The following is a 19,123-nucleotide window of genomic DNA, read 5'->3' as shown; positions in this document are numbered from 1 at the left end:
CACGGCCACTGAGTGTTTTTGAGATGAAGCTACCGATCTCAGTGCAGGGAGAGGCTGCTTCCTCCGCCAGCCCTCTTAAAGGCCCTCTCAAAATCAGGCTGTGCAAGAGACAGAAGCGCGATAGGCGAAGCACGCGCTTGCCTAAGCAACCGCTCCGAGCTGCTCCTGGCTGGCACAGCTCCGTGCTCCCACTGACTCTGCGAAGCCAAGGTTTCAAGTTCAGCTTTTGTTCTGGCAGGTTAGCTCTCTATTTACATGGAGAGGGGAAAAAAAACAAAAAAAACCCAAGAGAACCTAAAAAACCACAACAAAAACACATTAAATAGGGAGAATATAGCTGTCAAACGGGAAGGGCGAGGGCTGGAAAGTGTCTTGTAGTGCAGTTCAGACGAGTCAGTCAGGGGCAGGTTGGGGGTAGTGGCAGAGTCGGATGCGCGGCTTTAATGCAAGTCTTCGCTCTGGGACAACTCTGTCAGGATCTGAATGAGGTTGTCCAGCCCCCAGAGGTAGCCGTCCTCTCTGTTCCCTTCCACCCAGGGCACGTTGTGCTGGAGAACCTGTCCCTCAGGTAGCGGGGTGGTTTTCCCAAAGTCAATCATCCAGACTTTGGCCTGTTCCTTCTTGTCGTGAATGAAAAGGAGGGAGCTCCCGATTACCTGCGGAGAGGAGAGACCAGTTAGTGGTGCTCCTGGTGCTCATTCTCAGCCAGCTTCGGGGCTTTCAGACACCTTATCTCAGGTTGCATTTGCAAGAGATGACGCTGAGATTGTGCATGAGCAAAAAAGCAAGCTCTGTGTGTTGCTGGCTGTGTTTGCACATGCAAATCGGGTATTCAGAGAAGCTGATTTACTCATACAAATCCCAGCTCTTCGCAGAAGGAGAGGATCAGAAAAACATGGGCATGAAAGATAAGAGATGTCATTTTGGAAACTGAGTCAAGGTCCCTGGGAAAGGAATGAGGTGAATTGTTTGAGCCTTCAGATGGGGATTTTTTCCAAGGCTGGTTCTTTGTGACCGGTATGTGCTACTCACACTCACCAGCCCTGCAGGCATCCACACAGGGGTGGGTACGCTCCAAGTACAAGTTACTTACAATGTGTTGTCTCCTGCCTGAAACATCATTCAATTGCACCCAGATTCCCTGTAGAATATCCTCCTGGCTTTCACAGCGCTCTGGGGATGCATGTTACAGATGTACACGTACATGAATTTCCTTTTCCATAAGTTCACTCAGCTGCATCTGCTTTGAAGGGCTCTTTCATACCCTGATCAGCATTTGGGAAAATCCTGCAGCAAGTATTGGACTGGGCAAGCCCAGGGCAGGCCCTGGGTACATTTGGGAAGGTGAAGCACATTGCATCTGACAGCAGAAGTCTCAAGGTCTGTTGCAGTGGGACGAGACCCCAGGAGCCCAACGCTCCCCACCCACGGAGCAGAGATGCTCGGCAGGTGGGTACCTCCAGCTCAGCCCCTTGGCCCACCCCGGCTCGCGGTCCCAGCCAGGCTGCCGCTCGGCAGCAGCTCCGCTGTGCCTTCCCAGTGCTTGGGGAACACGTATCGGTGTCGGGCCACTTGCCATCCTGCTCTTCTGCTGAGTCTGCACCTCTAGCTGGAAGATTTTTAGCAGGGGGTATGAGAGAAAAGCACCAATGGGCATGCTTCAGAGCTGTCCCAAATGAAGACTGCTTTCTAAATTACAACCCATGTGCACGAATTGGTGGATTATGAACTCGCTTGCCCTTGTACCACAAACAGGGACCTTTGTGACCAGAGCGCAATGGCTGTTAGCAGACAGGACGCAGTGTGCTGAGGGCCAGGAGTGTCCCAGAAGCTGTGTAGATACGTGGGGGAGCACAGCACGAGGGGCATCCAGCTGGTGTCAGCCCTCCAAAACAGCAGCACTAAATGTTACCGGGGACTCCTGTGTCCGTGCTATCAGCAGGGCTTAGTTTGAGGTTTGCCTTTAGATGAGGGTTTTGAATGGGAAGTATGTACTATTTGCAAAAGCTGTTATGAATTCACATTTTTGAGGAGGCTTCCTCCTCCAGCACATTGGGAACACGTCCAAGGTCCAGAGATATGTATTATTTCCCAGAAATGCTTATCATTAGCTCTTCTCCTTCTAAGCTGTTATAGCCCTCTCTTGGTCAGGACAGAGCATTTTAACTTTAAGGAAAAGCCTTTTGCTCACATTCTTCGTTCGCCTGTCCTGGGTCACCGAATTCTCCTGCAGATCCTCGGAGGAGCCCTGCCCAGCGAGGGCCCCGTGGAGGGACACACGGAGCTTGGCAGACCTTCTGCTGTGCTTCGTCTCGAAGTGGGACGGAAAGTCAAAGCTGCTGCTTTTTCATTTTTAAGGAGTGGAAACTCCATTCAAAATCTCCTTGAAAGGCTGTTTTGTTTCTGTGTTTTCAAACGAAACCCTGGCACTTGGTTTCAGGGAGCATTTTGTTCTCCGTGTTGAACTGACCTGAAGCCTTCGGTTTCGACATTTCCCTTCCAGTTGCCCTACAGGCGCTGCTGTCAGGAGGCACGGCCCCATCTGCCTCCGGCTCCCGGCAGGACCCTCCGTCTGCGGCTGGGACCGAGGCGGCTGACACGGCTCCGGCTGAGGGACAGAGGGCTCGGGGAGCTGTGGCTCCTGCTCCCTGTGAGTTGAGGGTTCCTATAAGGCTCTTTTGCCCATAGACGGCATGTGCCAAGGACACACGCTCTCGTGTTTTGTTAAGTAGATGCAATAGCAAATAGTTGCCAATGCTAAATCAATAAAATGATTTAATTAAAACTATGGAGCATTCCAATTCCTGTTGAAATGGCAAAAAAATGTAGAGCTTCCTCTTTGTTTTCCCACTAGAACTGAATTTTCACTGTAGAAAATGTTGATTTTGTGGACATTCGTTTCTGGAAGAAAGTCCTTCCAAGGGGAGAGTCCTTACTGTGGTGCCCTAACCACCTCAGCAAAGGCAGTTTTGGGATATCTGCAATTTATGGCTACATTGAAGCCTTGTTTGATCACACGGAGCACCTGGCAGCTGAATGATACCTGACGTGCATTCAGACAGACATTTCTCTCCAGAAGACCCCTATACTTCTACACTAAGGATTTTCCCAGGTCATATAAACCCATAAGCAGCCCCAATTCTTCCTAGATCACTTTTAATCTGTACGAACACTGGTTTTTAGTAGATTTGAGCCTGTGTCTGACGCATGAACATTATATCAGTCATCAGCTGTATTTCCACATAAGTATTAGATAAACAAGGGTATGAAAATATGGATATAAGAATAAATTCAAAATTGTAGAAATTTGCAGCCTCTGACTTTGACTTCTCTCCTTGGACAAGCTGAGATTAAACCGTTTGCATTTCCAGGCAGGTCTATCTAAACAAGAGTATTACCTCATGACACTTGAAGAACGGGGATGTCTCCAGGGTAGCGCGGATACCCTTCAACCGGTTAAGGTAACTGTTCTGGAATTACAAAAAAAAAAACCAAAACCAAGCTGTCAGCACTGCAGGAAGCCTACAGAAAAACTGCTGCATGGGGCAGAGGAAAGTCACCCCTCCCAGCACCCTCTCCATGATACCGTCTTTGCAGGCAGAGATGCCGGGGGTGTCCCTCAACCACCCTGTGCTCAGCATCCTCCCGCAAACCCGTCCCCTGGGAGGGTGTCCCCTCTTTTTTTGGGATCCACTTCTCCTTTTGGTCTCTATGGCATCCTGTGAGCTCCTGTGGCTTCCAAAACTTAGTGAGCGCATTTGCTTTTGCTGAAGTGGTGCTTTCTGCAAACTTTCCCCACTGCATCCATGGTGCTCCCAAGGAGGGAACAGCTAATTTGGCAACCGCTGCTGTGCATGCACAGCCAGGCTCCATTTTTCTCTCACCTGCGTTCTTTTTAACAGGTCAACTCTTCACCTCATCTGTCATTTTATCACTCACTCAGTCAAGCATCGTGAGACACATCTGTAACTCCATATGATCACTTCTGGAAAGTTGGTACCATAGGTGGAAGGGCTTTCACATTAATCAGCATGCAGGTCAAGACCCACGTGCCTGTGTGAGCATCCCTGCAAATTGCTGGAAGGCACTAAATGTTCTCAGGGGCCCCCTTTGATAATTTAGCTTTGAGGTTTAAATAGAAGGACTAAGCACAGGAACACGTACAGCAGGTATCTGGGCACTATAATACACCTAAATTTTCACACTTTGACAGTGCGGGGAGATGTGGGGGTTGCTGTATTGCAATGGTTTGGCCAAGGATCCCCATCCAGAGCCAGGGCATGATGGTGTGTATGTGCTCCAAGCTCTTTGAGGATAAAATGCAGCCAAGCAACTTCATTTTCAGATCCAAGAATAATCCCTGAGTAACTCTTGTCAAAGGGAACACGCTGGTTTGAAGGAGGCAGTGCCAAAGGCCACTCCAGCTGGAGCCTTGCGTTTGTAGGCTTTATATAATACAGCTTAAAATAGGAGTGCTTTGTCAAATAGGATATTTGACACAGTCGGTGTAAACTGTTTACAGCTACATCTCTTATTCTCCTGGCATCAGAGAAACTTGGGAAATGCTGACTGCGGCTTGCCCATGCTCAGGGTGCCTGGCGCAGGCAGGGTGATGCCTTGGCCACCCTTCCTGTGAGACCGAGCACAGGACAGCCCGCTCTGCCAGGGTGGGAGCCCCCATCATCGCGTACTGGGATAAAGAGTGGGCTCAGAGGGTGCCGTCAGCCCCAGGAACAAGGGGGCAGAGCATGGCCGTGCCTCCACAGCAGACTTTGGGGCCAACCCTTGAGCATCCTCAGCAGACTCAGAGCTGGCTCAAGCAGTGCTGCTGCAGCAAACCTGTCCCTTCCCAGCCCTCCGCTGCTCTCCCCTCACCCCTGCACCGGGATGGCATTTCTCTTTGCCACTTTTCATGCTTTTTAAAGAGAGATTGCTTGAGCTGCAGCCACTTAGGACAGGGAGCTGAAGAGCCAAGTCCGGCCTCTGCAGCAGAAGCCCTCTCCAGGCAGCCCCCGCAGCATCCCCAACTCACCAAAACATTGCGGTTTCCTCTGGTGAACTCCCTGAAGGCCTCCATGACTTGTTCCTTTGTCCGCGTCTTCTTGAAGTCCCGGTTCACAGTGCCGTCCTCTTTCTTGAAAAGAAGGGAGAGCGGTGAGCGGGATGGGGAGGGAGGGAGCAGGGCAGGGCTGGTATTTCAGCAGCCATGGATGTCTCCGAGTAGGATGCAACCAGCCTTTTTGGCAGATGAAGGACCTGTCTATGGAGGAGGGGTGAGCAGAGGCAGCAGCTCTCTGCCTTGTAGAACTCAAATCATGGCACAGTTCAGCTGCATTGCCCCCTAATGCAAGTGGCAAGTCCTCACCATCAGATGCTTGCTGAGGTTACTGGCAACGTGGACAAGCTACCTCTCATGGACCTGGTGCTTGCTGCCAACAGAGGCTGGAGAGCACCTGTTTCTGGCCACACTGTGCCCAAATGGCTTCCCTGCTTGGATCAAAAAAACAGAGCACGACCATGGCAGGACAAAGTTGAGTGTGGACAGAGACAACATCTCAGGAGGAGGCACAAAAACCCCTCCAAACCAAGTCCTTCACGAACCACTGCAGCAAGGTGCAAGTCCCACAGCTGTCTTGCCTCACTAGTCCTTGGATAGTCCCCGGACAGCAAACCCTCAAAGGCAGCAGCCTGACACGGAGATGCAGCGAGCAGCCTTGTGCTCTCCTCCACTGCTTCCCCAGAGGCACATCCGTGCTGGGCCTGCTGCAGGGACGGCACGCAGCCCTGACCCAGAGGCTCCTGGCCAAACTCCTAGGCAGCTTTGTAGGTCACTCCCCCATTTCCCCCTGGTCCTGCTGGGGCTTTGATTTTTAGATCAGCACGTTTCATTGTCCGGAATGGCCGTGGGTTGGGCAGGCAGAGCTCGCTTCCTGGATACAGGGGCTATTTTAAACCACACGTGCTCGTGCTCACAGCTCCACTTGCAGGGCTCCATCCCACCGCTGCAGACAGCTCGTTTGCACACAATAGAGTGAAGGGAGAGAAGCCAAAAAGACATCCTGTGGGCTTGGGAAGATGAAGTAAGGATGAAGAAGCAGAGCAGAGGCTGGGGAAGGAAGAAAGCACAATGAAATCACCTGCCCTGGAGACTGATGTGCCCTGGCAGGACTTTGAGACTCCTCCAGGGAAATGACACATGTTGGGGCCATGTGCATCCCTCTGGGCAAAGGGCTGGCCGTGGGCACGGTGGCCAGTCCAGCTTGGGGGAAGGCCAAGCAGCCAGGCTGTGGAGAGCTGGGCAATGCAAGCCTGGCACCAAACCCACACCTGATGTGCAGTTTGGGACTAATCACGCAGTGCACCTCCAACTTCCAGCTGGCGTTTTCTGCAAGCGTTAACAAAAGCGATAACGAAAGCAACATGTCAAAGGTCTTAGCCTCCAGGAAAAACTTGGTTTGCACGAGGTGCAACCAATGAGCCCAGGTTCAAACCACCCTGGACCCAGCCTGACCACCGTACTGCCACAGGTTATAAAAGCAAGGCTAATGGCTGGCAGAGCATGCATCGGCAGGGGTCAGGGGCAACCTTCTCGCTGGAGACCTCCCTGCCGTAGCAGCCATCCTGTCGATGGACCAAGCACAGCCAGGCTCTCTGCTTTCGGCTGTGTCTTGCAAGGCAGCAGGCCTCGCTGAGGATGCTCTGGCGGCACGTGCACGATGTATAGGAGAAGGGTGCTACGCCGCTATACGCCTGTCACATGAGCCCTGACATGGCAGTTCAGAAATCAACCCACCCTCTCCCCAGGGGATGACAGATATCAATTTGGAGAAGTGCCACAGCACTAATTTCACTTGTAAAGAGCACAACTTTCCACAAAGCATCCAAGAAAGGAGATGGACTTCTAAGTGCTCCTAAAAATAAAGGAAAAACCACAGATGGCCTTTCCGATAAGGCAATCTAGGCTTCAGGAAAGCCAAACAGCCTACCCGTAGTGCTGCTCCCATCATTACCCGCCTCCTGCTCTTTCCTTGCCCAGCCAGATGCTGCTATCGGAGGGCCGACAACTGCCATGACATTTACAGGTGTCCGAGCCCCGAGGGGCCTGCCTTCCACACAGCAGAAATGTGAGGGGGGCTGATAAGGGCTACAGCAACCTCCGCCCGCCCAGCGATTCCAGTTTGTGCTGGCATCACTGGGGCAGGGTTTGGGTCAGCCGGCTCTCCCTTCGGCACTGTGTCCGGCCTCAGAGAGGGCTCATGAGCTGCCCGTCTGGGAAAAGTCAGGTGAGGGCTTTCAGGGATGGTTCTGGGATCCCGCAAATGTCCCAGCCCCGGGGAACACCGTCCCACCAAAGCCTTGCTGCAGGCAACGGTGAGTGACCCTCAGACCAGAGCAGGGGCTCAGGAGGGACACTTCTTGCAATGAGCTCCAGTAAGCTTCAACTGGGTCACCAGGAATCACTTGTATTACTTTTAGCATGGTAATTTTATTAATAGCTACTGTTTCTAACAGTTTCAAGCTACTGCAGAAAGTCAGACGAGTGTCATTATCTCCTTTTGCAGAGGAAAGTTTTCATTTTAAAGAGGAAGAACCAGATCCTTGAGGCTACCTGGGAAGGCAAGAGCTCAGCCAGGGAAGGGTCCCCATCCTCATTCCCAACCCCGAGCTGCCTGTTCACCTCACTGCCCACGCTGTCCCAAAGGCTACCGCTGCTCCTCTCCTTTGGCCCATGCACCCAGGGCAAAATCCTGCCTTCCCTTGCACGGCAAGGTGCTCTGCTGTATCAGCCTCTGGCCATGAGTGAGAGGCAGATTCACCCCTGCTCTTCCCATGAAAGCATCTGCAACAGGAAAGAAAACATGGGGAGACTTGTCATTAAATAATATTTTCCCAAAATTTCCTCTGAGGGTTCAGTAACAGCTCAGGGTACTGAAGGCGCTTCACCCTAATGATAAGACTCGACCCCAGAAACATGGCAAATACAGGGATACGGCACAGCACGACCAGCTCTACAGCCCTGCTGGAAAAACAGCCAGGCGGGAACCAGCGTGAACTGTTAATGCTTTAGCTCAGGGGAAAATAATCCAGAAGCCGAGGGATTTCTGGAGAATTATAGTAATTAGAGCCTTGATCAAATTAGTCAGCCCCTAGCAGCAGCAGCAGGATTACTCCTGGAGGCCAGCACTTCTCAACATTTTTCAATTAAAGGGCTGCCTCACCTCTTTGAAAAAAAAATGCCATTGCTCACATCACGCAGCAGCTCTCTTATGGTCGACGAAAACAGAGGTGCAACTCTCACCGCTCCTTTAGGGCTTCTATGTCCCTCCACAGTGTTTACTGTCCCGTGTGGGAATATGACGATTTTTTTTTTTTTTTTTTTACTTTTTTCATTTCAAGCTGTTCGCATATGACCTGCTTTTGCCGTAAAGCCCCCTAAACGTCCTCAGATCACAGGCTGAGAAGTACTGCTGGAGGCCAAGGATATATCATGTTGGACTATAAATAGACAGCTGTTCCTGATTATAGCAAGAAAGCATGGAGAAGAAACAGTGCATGGGAGATTTGGTCCCAACTGGCCCACTCCTTTTTTATATAGCCTCAGTTTTATAATAAGCACTAGCGAAACAACAGCAATGGGAAGGTGGAATGGGAACTAGGCAAAGGGTTGTCCCGAGCTGGAGCAGCTCACAGGGTGCTTGTGGGTACCCATGACAGAAAAGGGTCTTTGGGAGAGCTGGGGAGATCAGGGAAGAGCTGCAGGAGCAGGAAGGTGCCCTGACCCAAGGTAGGCACCGCAGAAAGCTTTTCTGGGGGGAACATGACCCACAGCATCCCAGGCAGGGTCATGGGACACGCAGGGGTACCTTGCGTTGCTTGCCAGAAAATTCTTGAAGGGGTTCAGCCCAAGGGCTGCTCCTTGGGTTTCTGAATGCGGTTGAATTAGAGATAAATGGATTGTCCTCTGATGGCCATGAAACGGTTGAATGAAGAAGGTGCCCTCCTCCCTGTGTGCAACATGCTCTGCTGGGCTTCCCACAGCCCAGGGACTTTGTCCCACACAGCGAGACAGACAAGTCCCGCCCCACCGGCAATTTGGCACGTGGGTAACCAGAAGTAGGGGCTCTGAGTGACCCGCTCCTGCTGATCGCCTTTTAAACCCGTGGTCTAACATCTGCATTTGTTTGCTGTTTGACCGGTGAGGTGAAGGTGAACACTACCAGGAAAATCTACAAAATCTGGTGTAAAGGCTTTTTCAGGGAATGGCTTCATTTGTTTTAATTCTACCATTTTGACACCACTGCCTCCAGCCAGGAGAGGTGCAGGAGTTTAAGGTGACAGAGACCCAGATGGGCATTCTGGGAGAATCCCACCCAACTCAGAGAGGAGAAAAGCTATCTGTGATCAAGGGAAAGAAACTCCTCCAACAAAGATACATGTTGAAATTGAGCCATCATTTCTACTAAGAGCGAGCAGCTGCCCTGAGCTACCGCCTGGGCACCCAGCAGAGCCCCAAGCCTGAACTACTGCAGGCACGACTTGACTGAGCACCCCGTGGCTGCCAAGCCAACACCATGCCCAGGCATGCGATGAAACCCTTAGCTCAAGCATGATATCACCTTTAATTCACGTTGGCTGGCTATCAAAAGGCATATGCCATTGCTAATGTTGATGCAAGTCTTCTATCACTAATCCAGCCGCTCTGCAGTTACAGACCTAACTCTGTTCAAGTGCCATCCCGGACATCTCTCTTGCCAAAGTCTGCTTGCTAGGATCAAAACTCCTGGGCTGGCTCATCTAACGGGGACACAAAAGCATCCCAGCAGGTCTCTCCAGAGATGTCAGAGTTAGCTCTGAGCAAGCACAGTCAGCAGGTTACACATGCATGCAGGTGCCAGCATAAAGTGCCGTTGCTTCTGTTTGCCCCATTTCATAGGGCTCAGTTGCTGAATTTTTCCAGACAGGGATGTAAATACAGCCTCCTCACCGACTGCAGCTAAACTCACAGCTCCAACCCCAGATCGGCACATGTTCAAAGTGGGATTTGGATTAATGGCTCAGCCTAGCAGCACAGCAGTATCAAAAGCAAACAACTAATTTCAGTCTTCAAGTTGGAGGATGGCACTTTGCATTTCGCAGTCAGGAAAATCAACCAAGTGGCTGATTTAATGAGATTATGGCTAAAACCGTCCTCTTGCACTGATGCCCTGAGCTTAGCTGCGCTCTCAGCAGAGCGGCACTGCCCTGGGCCAGGTGCCTGATGAGGGTGGTTTGGCTGCAGGAACCGGGGATGTCCTGATGTGACACGGTCTTGCCTCCAGCCTGCTCTGTGTGGGCCTCTGAGTGAATTTGGTACTGAATGCTCCCAGCAGCTGTTCCCCCTGCTCGGCACACCTGGAGCAGCCTCACCTTTATCCCCTCGATCCTGAAGCCCAGCGTGGCGGTCGAGCTGATGGTCTCCCTCCACTGCATGTAGCGAGGCTTGGTTACTGCCCGCAGCACATTCTCCTCCTCGGTGGGGGCATCGGGATCCACCTCAATCATCTTCTGGTACATGTCCTTCCTCAGGCTTGGCTTCTTCCTGGCCTTTATCAGCTCCTCCTCCAAGTATGTCCTGCAAGGAGGCGGGGGGACACACATTAGCAGGGTCACCACACGTGATGCCAGACAGCCCTTGCCCCAGAAATCAGGATAGCTGATCCCTATGGAGTAGGGCAGCATAGGAAATAGTGGAGCAAGCCTCATTGCAAGTGAATTGATCCTGATTTAATGAGCCTCCCATCATCAACACCTGATGTCTTTTCAGTTCATGGAGGAAACACAACCAGTTTGGCAATAACAAGGGAGGTTATTTCCCACAGGTGCCCATGGTGTTGCTGCCACCCCTTGCTCCTGGCGGGGGGCCTGTACCCCACCACTCAGCAAACCTGAGCAGCAACTTAGTGGCTCTCACAAACTAGACAAGGCTTTCAAGATGTGCCCAGGAAACTGCTCACGTGCTCTGGGACTCGGCTGAATTGAAGGCGAGAGGGAGATTGCTGTGTCCCAGCCCTCGGCGTTAGCCGAGGTTTGGCCAATGTGGGCGGCTGCTGCCAAAGCTGCTCCTGTGCCTCTCCTGCACTTTCCCAACCCCTCACCCTGTGCACCGCGAGGGCTGTGCCTCACTGGCTGCTAAACAGGGTGTTTTCACACAGGGCTGTTCCGCTGCTGCTGATTTTGCCCAGGATAGGTCTGTTTTAAGCAGACTATCTAGCAAAAGCCTCCTGTACAGGATGGAGCAGAGGAAGGGATGCAGCCTTGGCCAGGTGCTTACCATCACCCCTGGGACCATGGGGTGCAGCTGGGATGGGGGAAGGAGGATGGAGGGTGCAGAGGAGTGTGCAAAGACCTTGGTTTGATGCATCCTTCAGAGGAGCACCACTCTGTGCCAGGGCACACCAGTGGATAACTTCTGTACTCTGGCACGCAGAAAACCATCACCCACAAAATAGTACTTCCTGCAGCAATAACACACCACTACGTGACTCCTCTTGTGGCTCCCAAACCTGCCCCAGCTCAGCCCAGTACATGCCCAGGCTCTCTCCAAACAACTCTCCAAGCCACGTGAGATGTCCCAGCAAAACGACGCAGGAATGACCCTGTCTGTCACCTCCTTCCCCCCAAATCCAAACTGCTCTACACCTCCCACTAGCCATGCCCGGCTCTGCAGAGGGGCCATGTCCTCTCCCCATACTCCTTGTGCCAAAATCCCAGCACTGAGCGTGCGGTTCACCTCCAGAACCAAACAAAACACACAAGGAGGATGCTAAGCAGACTACGTGGGACGGCGCTGCTGTGCTTCCCGCAGGCTTAGCAAGGCAAACTGGTGTCTTTCGTCAGGGCAGGCATACAGTCACTGAGCAGACATCCCCAGGGCATCAGCCCCTTTGAAAAACATTGCAGATAAAAGTGATGAAAGGCTTCAGCTGAGATCACCAAACCCATGATTTTTGGGCAGATGGAATAAAATAGCAGAATAAAGCAGTGGCGTGCTCAGAAGTGCTGCTTACATCGCTCAGAAAGCTAGATTGCCTTTTGATGAGAATGACAGATCGTCTGTGTCTGTGGTTTGGTCCCCCTGCATTGCTCCAGGCTTGAACCATCACCAGGGCTTAAGAAAGACAGTTTTGTTTAGGGGCAACTGGAGGAGGCTGCCACATCCTAAAGCCAGGTTGGCAGGAAAAAACCAAACCTGTATCTGCCTGGCAGCAAGCTGCTGGCTCAGAGGACAGGTTTAATAGCCCTGAGGTTTAGTTTATCTACCAGAGCCTCTCCTGCCTGGTCAGCAGCAGGGATGCCCCACTCCCCAGAATTAGCCCAATTCACCCTCCCTCACCAGCTCCTCCCACAGCACCATCTTATTTAACGATGATGATGCCTGGCACATTTGCACCCTTGCCTGCTCTGCCTGTCTTAGCTTCAAAACCCCCTGTGCACTAATCACCCAACCTGTCATTTGTGTACGGGAGGCTCTCCTCTGCCCAGAGGCAGCCACAGGAGCACCCGGGGAAGCATGACCAGCAGGTCTTCTTTAGGTGACTGTCATCTCTGGGTCCAGAGTGGGTCCTGTCTCCTTCCCACAGCAGCATGGTGTCTGCCAGTCGGGGCCACGTGGCTGCGCCGGGGCCCCCTGCCCTTCTCTCCACCCCTCTGGTGGAAAGTATTCCTCGTCTCTTCCCTGCCGACAGCCCGACACGCCAGTTTGAGTTTCACATCGGGAACTCAGGAGGGGAAAAAAAAGATTCCTCCCTCCCACAGAAACCATCAGCTTTTCCAGCAGCGCAAGCGTCTCCACCACGTCTGGGCTGCGCCTTAGCCAGCGAGGAGGGTCTCAACCCGCCCTGCCGCCAGCCTGCAGCAGACCCAGGGCCGAGCGGTGGCCCAAGCCTCCTCCAAAACTGGCAGCCACCTGGGGTCACCAGCCCTGCTCACGTTTTCTTTGGGACACCCTTGTCAGCTGTGGCACCCCTAGCTCCAAAGCTGCTGCTGGCCAAGCGGCTGCAGCCTGGGATCTTGGCGTATCTGTACATGGTTCTCAAGAAGGACACGGGTAATGTTGCTCATCTGTTAGGAAATGTTTCAAGAACTTCGCACGAAAGGCACTAAACTATTTAGCACACACATTTTATCCCTCAAGTGCACATGGGAGCAAAGAGTGAGCAGAGAGAAAGTTGCTTGCTCGCCAAAGCGTGCCATTCAAGTGTCTTTATTTCACCCCTCTGGCACCCTGGGCAGGACCTCCCACACCTTTTGCTCCCTGCCTCTTGGCTGTGTCCTCCTGTGGCAGAGAGAGGTAGGTGTCCACCCTCCTAAAACCTACCCAGCCATTCTGGCGTACCCAAACCCAAACGGAGTGCTGTCCCCTCCGCTGCACCAAACCACTTCCCAGCACAGGGGACAGTCAACAAGCAGAGAAGGAAAGAGCCTGGTGTGTCCTTCCCCTACCCAGGCTTCCCCACGGCTCTCTCCTCATGCTGCTGGCTTAGCTTTTCCTGAAGACAGGTGAGCCTGGTGTTCTCACTTGTGTGTTTCAGAGGGTTTTACCCAGGAGATGCATCTGCTTTGAGCATCCCATCTTAAAACTCAAACAATGTCCCCAAAGCCACTCACCTGACCCCCATTTTGCAGTCCATAACGCAGGGGCAGTCAAATTCAGCCAGCAGATCTTCCATCTGGTTGTATCGCTCCCCATCCTTCACAACATCACCGTGGTAGGCAGGAACGTAGGGCTTCAGGACATCGTTCATCAGGCGGTCGAGGCAGCGCTGCTCTGATTCACAGTGCTTCTTCAGTATCCTGCCATTGGCTGCTGCCTTGAAACTGCCTGAGGGTGACAAGGGACAATGTGACACCTGCTTTGGATAGGGTCTGATGCTGTGCCTTCTCAAAACAACAATGGCAGCTCAACACCTTGGAAGCATCTCTGTTCACACCTGCACCTGAAAGAGTCCCCACAGGCTGTGACTTACAAGCTCGGGCTGCCAGATTCACACGTAGTGTCAGAAGTTTATAACCAGCAATGTCACACCTTAAACAGGGTGAGAGACCTGCCCTGCAGCCCCCAACACATTTGCTTCACAGCCTCTGTGTGCTTCACGGTAGGTTCAGACCTTTGTCTCTAGGCTCATGCGTGGGGCATCTTTGTGCTGGGCAGCATCGCCTGCTTTGCTGTGGATCACCAAGAGGGCTTGGGTCTCACCCAAAGGACTCAGCTTTCTGCTGCTTGAGAAAAAAGCGGCAGTAGTACCCGCTGGCCCTGGGAGACTGAAAGCACAGAGCACTGCACCTTCACATGACCCTCCCTAGCATTTAGGTAAGTCACTCTCCTGGGCTAGAGACGTAGGAGCTGAAATCTGTGACATTCATGCAGCAGGCAGAAGCAATTCTGGCCAGCAAAGCCCATTAACCTGAGATAACGAAGAGCCTTTCCACTGCTCCGCCCCTCCCCATGCTCCGTACCTGCGTGTCCCGCTAGCTGGATCCAAGGGTACTTCTTCTTGAAAGACATCACAAATGGGGACCAGTGCACCATATTCTTGATCTTCCGCCATGATTTGCTCTAAAGGAAAAAAGAATCATGAAGGTGAATGCAATGTTTTAAGCTTTTACTGTCTGTAAAGTCACTTCAGGCAGCACGCAGCTGTTTTGGACAGGAGAGGAGGCACCAGAGCCAGTGCAGGATGGAAGCAAAGAGAGAATCTGCTCTTTTCCCATTGCCCTGTGCCAAGTCAGAGTCGCTGGGCCTCAACTCTACATTCAAAAATCACAAGTAACTTCACTAAAGTGGATGGCGTTAGGGTGTTGCTCCAGTTGGCTGCTTCTGCTGCAGAGGGCCCAGCCATCCGCATTGCCTTCTCTTTGCTCCCCGCATCCCTCTGCAGAAGCAGCAGGGACATTAACCCATCCTTGGGTACTGCATTACATCACGGCAGATGGAGCGGGGAAGGGAGCCCAGGACTTCTACCCGGCCACAAAACTCAACTCCAGCTCCCGCAGTGAACAAGAGACGCTTGCACAAGCACACATAGGCTCACCGCCTGGCTTTTGTTCCCCACTGAAAGGCAGCTGCTTTATCTATTAAGCTGGCAACCCACGTGCGGCTGATCCGCCTGCTTTGGCCCATCTGAAACTACATTTTAGAGAACAATTCCCTTCTGACATGTTGTGTTTCTTGCCAGATAGATTGCACAAAACTATTTACATGACTGTAACAAGGGCTGCATCGGACCTACGAAAGCCTCCCTCGAAGGCTCTTTCCTGTGACAGTTTTTCCCTGGATTGTTCTGGGGAACATGCCGCCAGTAAAAGGCAGGGGGATGACCTCTTATCTCGGCCCCAGAAGGCAATGGCACAAACAAATCAGGCGAACAATATACAATGGGGACAATGGAAAAATGCCTTCTTGCAGGAGCTGGGACAAACAGACGGTGTAGTCCTGGCTACTCTGAGCTACTGGGTTCAGCCGGAAGCCCACAGATAAATTATCCTCATTTGCTCCGCTCTGAAGGCACGGGAGGGAGCCTTCCAGAAAGCCCAAGTAATCTCTTCCTCGTGTTTGGAGAACCTGCCCCTGTTCCAGTAACGCTTTGCAGACAGGAGGGGAAGAGCCAGCAGCCCCAACTTGCAGTTTGGATGCTTGTCGGGGGTGAACTCACAGCACAGGAATCCATGCTGGGAACTGCTGACACGTTGAAATGGTGAGGAAGAAGCCAGACAAAGATGTTAGTGTGTCTAAAGTGTGGAAATTACATCGGGTTGCCCCTGCGCTGTGCACCAGCCTTGCTGGGGAGCAGGGATGCATTGCACGGAGATGCAGGGGCTGCCTGCACGGTGGGGACCGGGGGTGGGAGAGGGGAAGAAGAAAGGTCCTTCGCCACCTCCCAGCCCGGGAGGAGCAGGGTGGCCCTTCCCTGGACAACTGCTCGTGGCCAGGAGCATCCCGGCGTGCCCTGGCACCGGTACAGCAGCGCAAGAGTTTGGCAAGCAGCTGCCCAGGCATGGGGTGACACCGGGCATCCCCTTCGCCCGGGCTCCTCTGCGCTGCGGGTTTGCTCTGCCGCCCGGCTTGCTTGCTTTGGCAGGGGGGTCAGGCAGTTCCCTACCTGACATGAGGACAAATGTTTTTATTTCCAAACAGAGTGCCAGAACTTGTGCGCTTTAGCTGTTCTTTGTTCTCGTTTTGGCAGAGAGCAGGAGGGAAAGGGGGGGGGGTGTCCCCTCCTTTTGTTTTTAAAATAGTAACATCAAGTCCTCGCTGATGTCATGAAAAAATGGGGAAAGAAAAAGTCTCTGAGAGACTTTGGACTCCAGACAAGTGTGACCCACCTCCTCTAAAACAAGGAGAAGGAGTCCTCCCTCTACTTACAGCACAGCATCGTAAGTCACTCAGTCCCAGGAAACACGCCAAGGCAACGCGCCTTCCCAAGCCAAGATTTTGTTTTTCGGTGGTTAGAGCTTTACAGTTAAAATCTTGAGGTACTTCAAAGCATGGGCAGAATGAAGGCAAGTGGCCCCCGAAGCAGGGCAAGCCACCCCGGCTTCCTCCTGCCAGGGCTTTCCCAGGAGCGATGTGCTCTGCTCCGGCACTGCTGACAGCACAGGGTAAGGGCCCGGGGTCCCCCAGAGACACCAAACACCACACCAACCTTTCTGCTGAGCTGAACGAGACAGAAAGCCGCTCACCGAGCACACCGGTATGAAGAACAGGTAGCATGTCCCCGTCCCTTGACACTGGAGGGAAATGTTTTCATCCAGACACCACCCTGTTTCAGGCACACCTTTGGCCAGGCATTTCCAACCTAAGTTTTAAGGATATGTTTAAGGACTTGTTTTACAGAGAGGCCTGAGGTGGCTTCGTCCATCTCAAGTCACTCCCAACTTGCTGGAAATAGACTGCGAGGCAAGTTGTCACTGCAGCAGGGGACACCGGCAATTCTGCCTCACACACCTGCAGGAGAGAGGAGGGACCGTCCCCTCTGCAATTCCTTCAGGAGTCATCCGCCTTTTGTTTTACACCTGAGCCCCCTCCCAGTGTTAGGAGGGAAAGTTGGCTTCATCGAAAGGATGCGCTTTCATGCCCTCAGCCCATCGCACGTTACTGCCCAGCACACCCAGCTCGTCCTGCAGAGCAGCCTGCTGGGTCCAATTTTTTTGGAGGCTGTACGTATCCATACAAAATGTCTGGTTGCTCTGTTGTGGGAGCGCTCAAAAGGCGGTGAGTTTTGCAAGGGGCAGCTCCCCTAGGAAACCAGCAGCTGCACAACTTCATCTCTCCGCTCTTTGGGGCTGCAAAGGAGAGATGGAGGCTGGACCATGGAGGAGCAACACTGGCCAATGCCTCCAGCAATCCTGCCACCCCCTTTGCCTGAAAATAATGAAATTCTTCCCAGGTAAGGAGTTGCTCCGAAAGGTCATCCTTTGTACTTTCCTAGAGAGATGTTACGGGGCTGTGAGCCATCGGCAGGGTCCTTCACAGCCACTGGGGATGACCAAGATCTTCCAGCAAGAGGTCTGCGTTTATTCAACCACCAGCATGTGTTCAGACATTTCAAAACTGACGTCTTGAAATCCTGGTTGTGCCAACCCCCATGTTGGGCTCCTGCTGCTGGCCACGGAAAATCAGAGCCACAAGGTTCACGCTGTTGCCTCCCGCCCTGGCTGGTGCTATTAATATACAAAGGGAATATTAAAGCTATTTACAGTAAAGAAATCTTCTTTAACCTGGCCTGTCGGGAACCATAAGGTCATCACCTCCAGGCTGTTCTGTAACTTTTGGTTTATATTTCAAGGAGTTATTTGCACATAGGTCCAGGAGCACAGGCGCAGCTGTACATACATTGAGGAGTTACCTGCGATAACTCCCCAGATTCAGACTAAAGGATTTTTCACCATACTGGAAAAAACAGCTTTGCAGGTGGCATTACCCAGTAATGCTGGTGAAGGGCAGACACATGCTCCTCTCGTTTGCCTACAAGGAAGCGAGCATGCAGGTTGTCATGCCGAAAGCTGAGCACGCTTCCAACTCTTCCGCATGATCAAAGCCTGTGCCCGCTTGTGGCATCCTGGCACCCTCCCCTCCCCCAAATCCAGCTCTGTGGCTGCTTTCCCTCCCAGAAAACTCACGAAGCCGTGCTGACTGATTGTGCTCTTGCGCACGCAGCAACAGCGTGTAGCCTGTATAAGCAGGGAATATACACGAGGTGTCTGATGCAATTCGACGCTTTTTATTTAAAACCTGTTTCAGCATCAGTAAATGCCAACTGATTAGCTGTTAGCCAGCAAATTATTTAGTGACTCAGGGAATATATTTAGCGAGGAGCGGCACCGTTTTCCCTAATTGTCTGCTATGTGGAAATGAAGCTGAGCAACTGTCAGAACCAACTCTAAACCTGAACTTTCAAGGGTTTCGGCAGCACTCTGCTTCTGCCTCTGCCCTCTTAAAAACTTTTGCTCGCTGTGGAGCAGGATGCCCCGAGCCGGGGGTGGGAAACGGGCCAGAGGAGTTAAGCGCTCCCAGTGAGCACCCACAATTGGTCAGTGGGAGAGGAGTGCTGAGAAAACAATTTTATCTGTTGCATGTTTAACTTTACTTATCTGAAGCTTAAAGCAAACTAGGCTTTCCCCATCTGTCAATAGAGCTTCATATGGAAAGAACAACATAGGAGAATGTAGTGCCAACCCAGAAGGTCAGAGGATATACTGTGTTTAATTAGATTAAACAAAAAGTGACTGATGAGCTCAGTGCTCGCTGTACATTTTCGCTATAGCATATGGCATTCCTTCAGTGCCTGCTTGAAGGAGACATGCCTTTCTGGGACCGCCTGTTGCCTCCTTTCCCCAGAGCGGATGCTGGTGGAATGTGACCGGTGTTACTCCCCGAGCACGGAGCCAGCAGGGTGCTCTTCCCTTTCCATGCATTCAGCCAGAGAGATAGGCACTAACCAATTTAATTTGCTGAAATTATGGTTTCCTATGGCTTTATGGGACCGAACATTCCTGGAAATATCAGGAGCTGGACCTGTATTTCAGTGTTTTTGAGTAACTAGAGCACGCATTATTAGAGGGAAGATTACGCAGCTGGGGCAGA

General features: G+C 52.2%; 1 protein-coding gene across 1 annotated transcript in view; it reads right to left on the bottom strand.

Moving 5' to 3' along the window:
• Positions 1–321: 321 nt before the first annotated feature.
• The window catches only part of LOC104166904 (inositol-trisphosphate 3-kinase B-like), a 66,598-nt gene continuing 47,796 nt past the window's right edge, over positions 322–19,123 (bottom strand). The window contains 6 exon segments of the mRNA XM_009707003.1: positions 322–656; positions 3,399–3,470; positions 5,033–5,134; positions 10,408–10,612; positions 13,648–13,861; positions 14,497–14,596. Of these exon segments, the coding sequence (XP_009705305.1) occupies positions 441–656; positions 3,399–3,470; positions 5,033–5,134; positions 10,408–10,612; positions 13,648–13,861; positions 14,497–14,596 (909 nt within the window). The 3' untranslated portion in view covers positions 322–440.

Source organism: Cariama cristata, unplaced genomic scaffold, assembly GCF_000690535.1.
Source record: "Cariama cristata isolate BGI_N322 unplaced genomic scaffold, ASM69053v1 scaffold9239, whole genome shotgun sequence".
Classification (NCBI taxonomy): Eukaryota; Metazoa; Chordata; class Aves; order Cariamiformes; family Cariamidae; genus Cariama; species Cariama cristata.
This window is presented reverse-complemented; position numbering and strand designations above follow the sequence as displayed.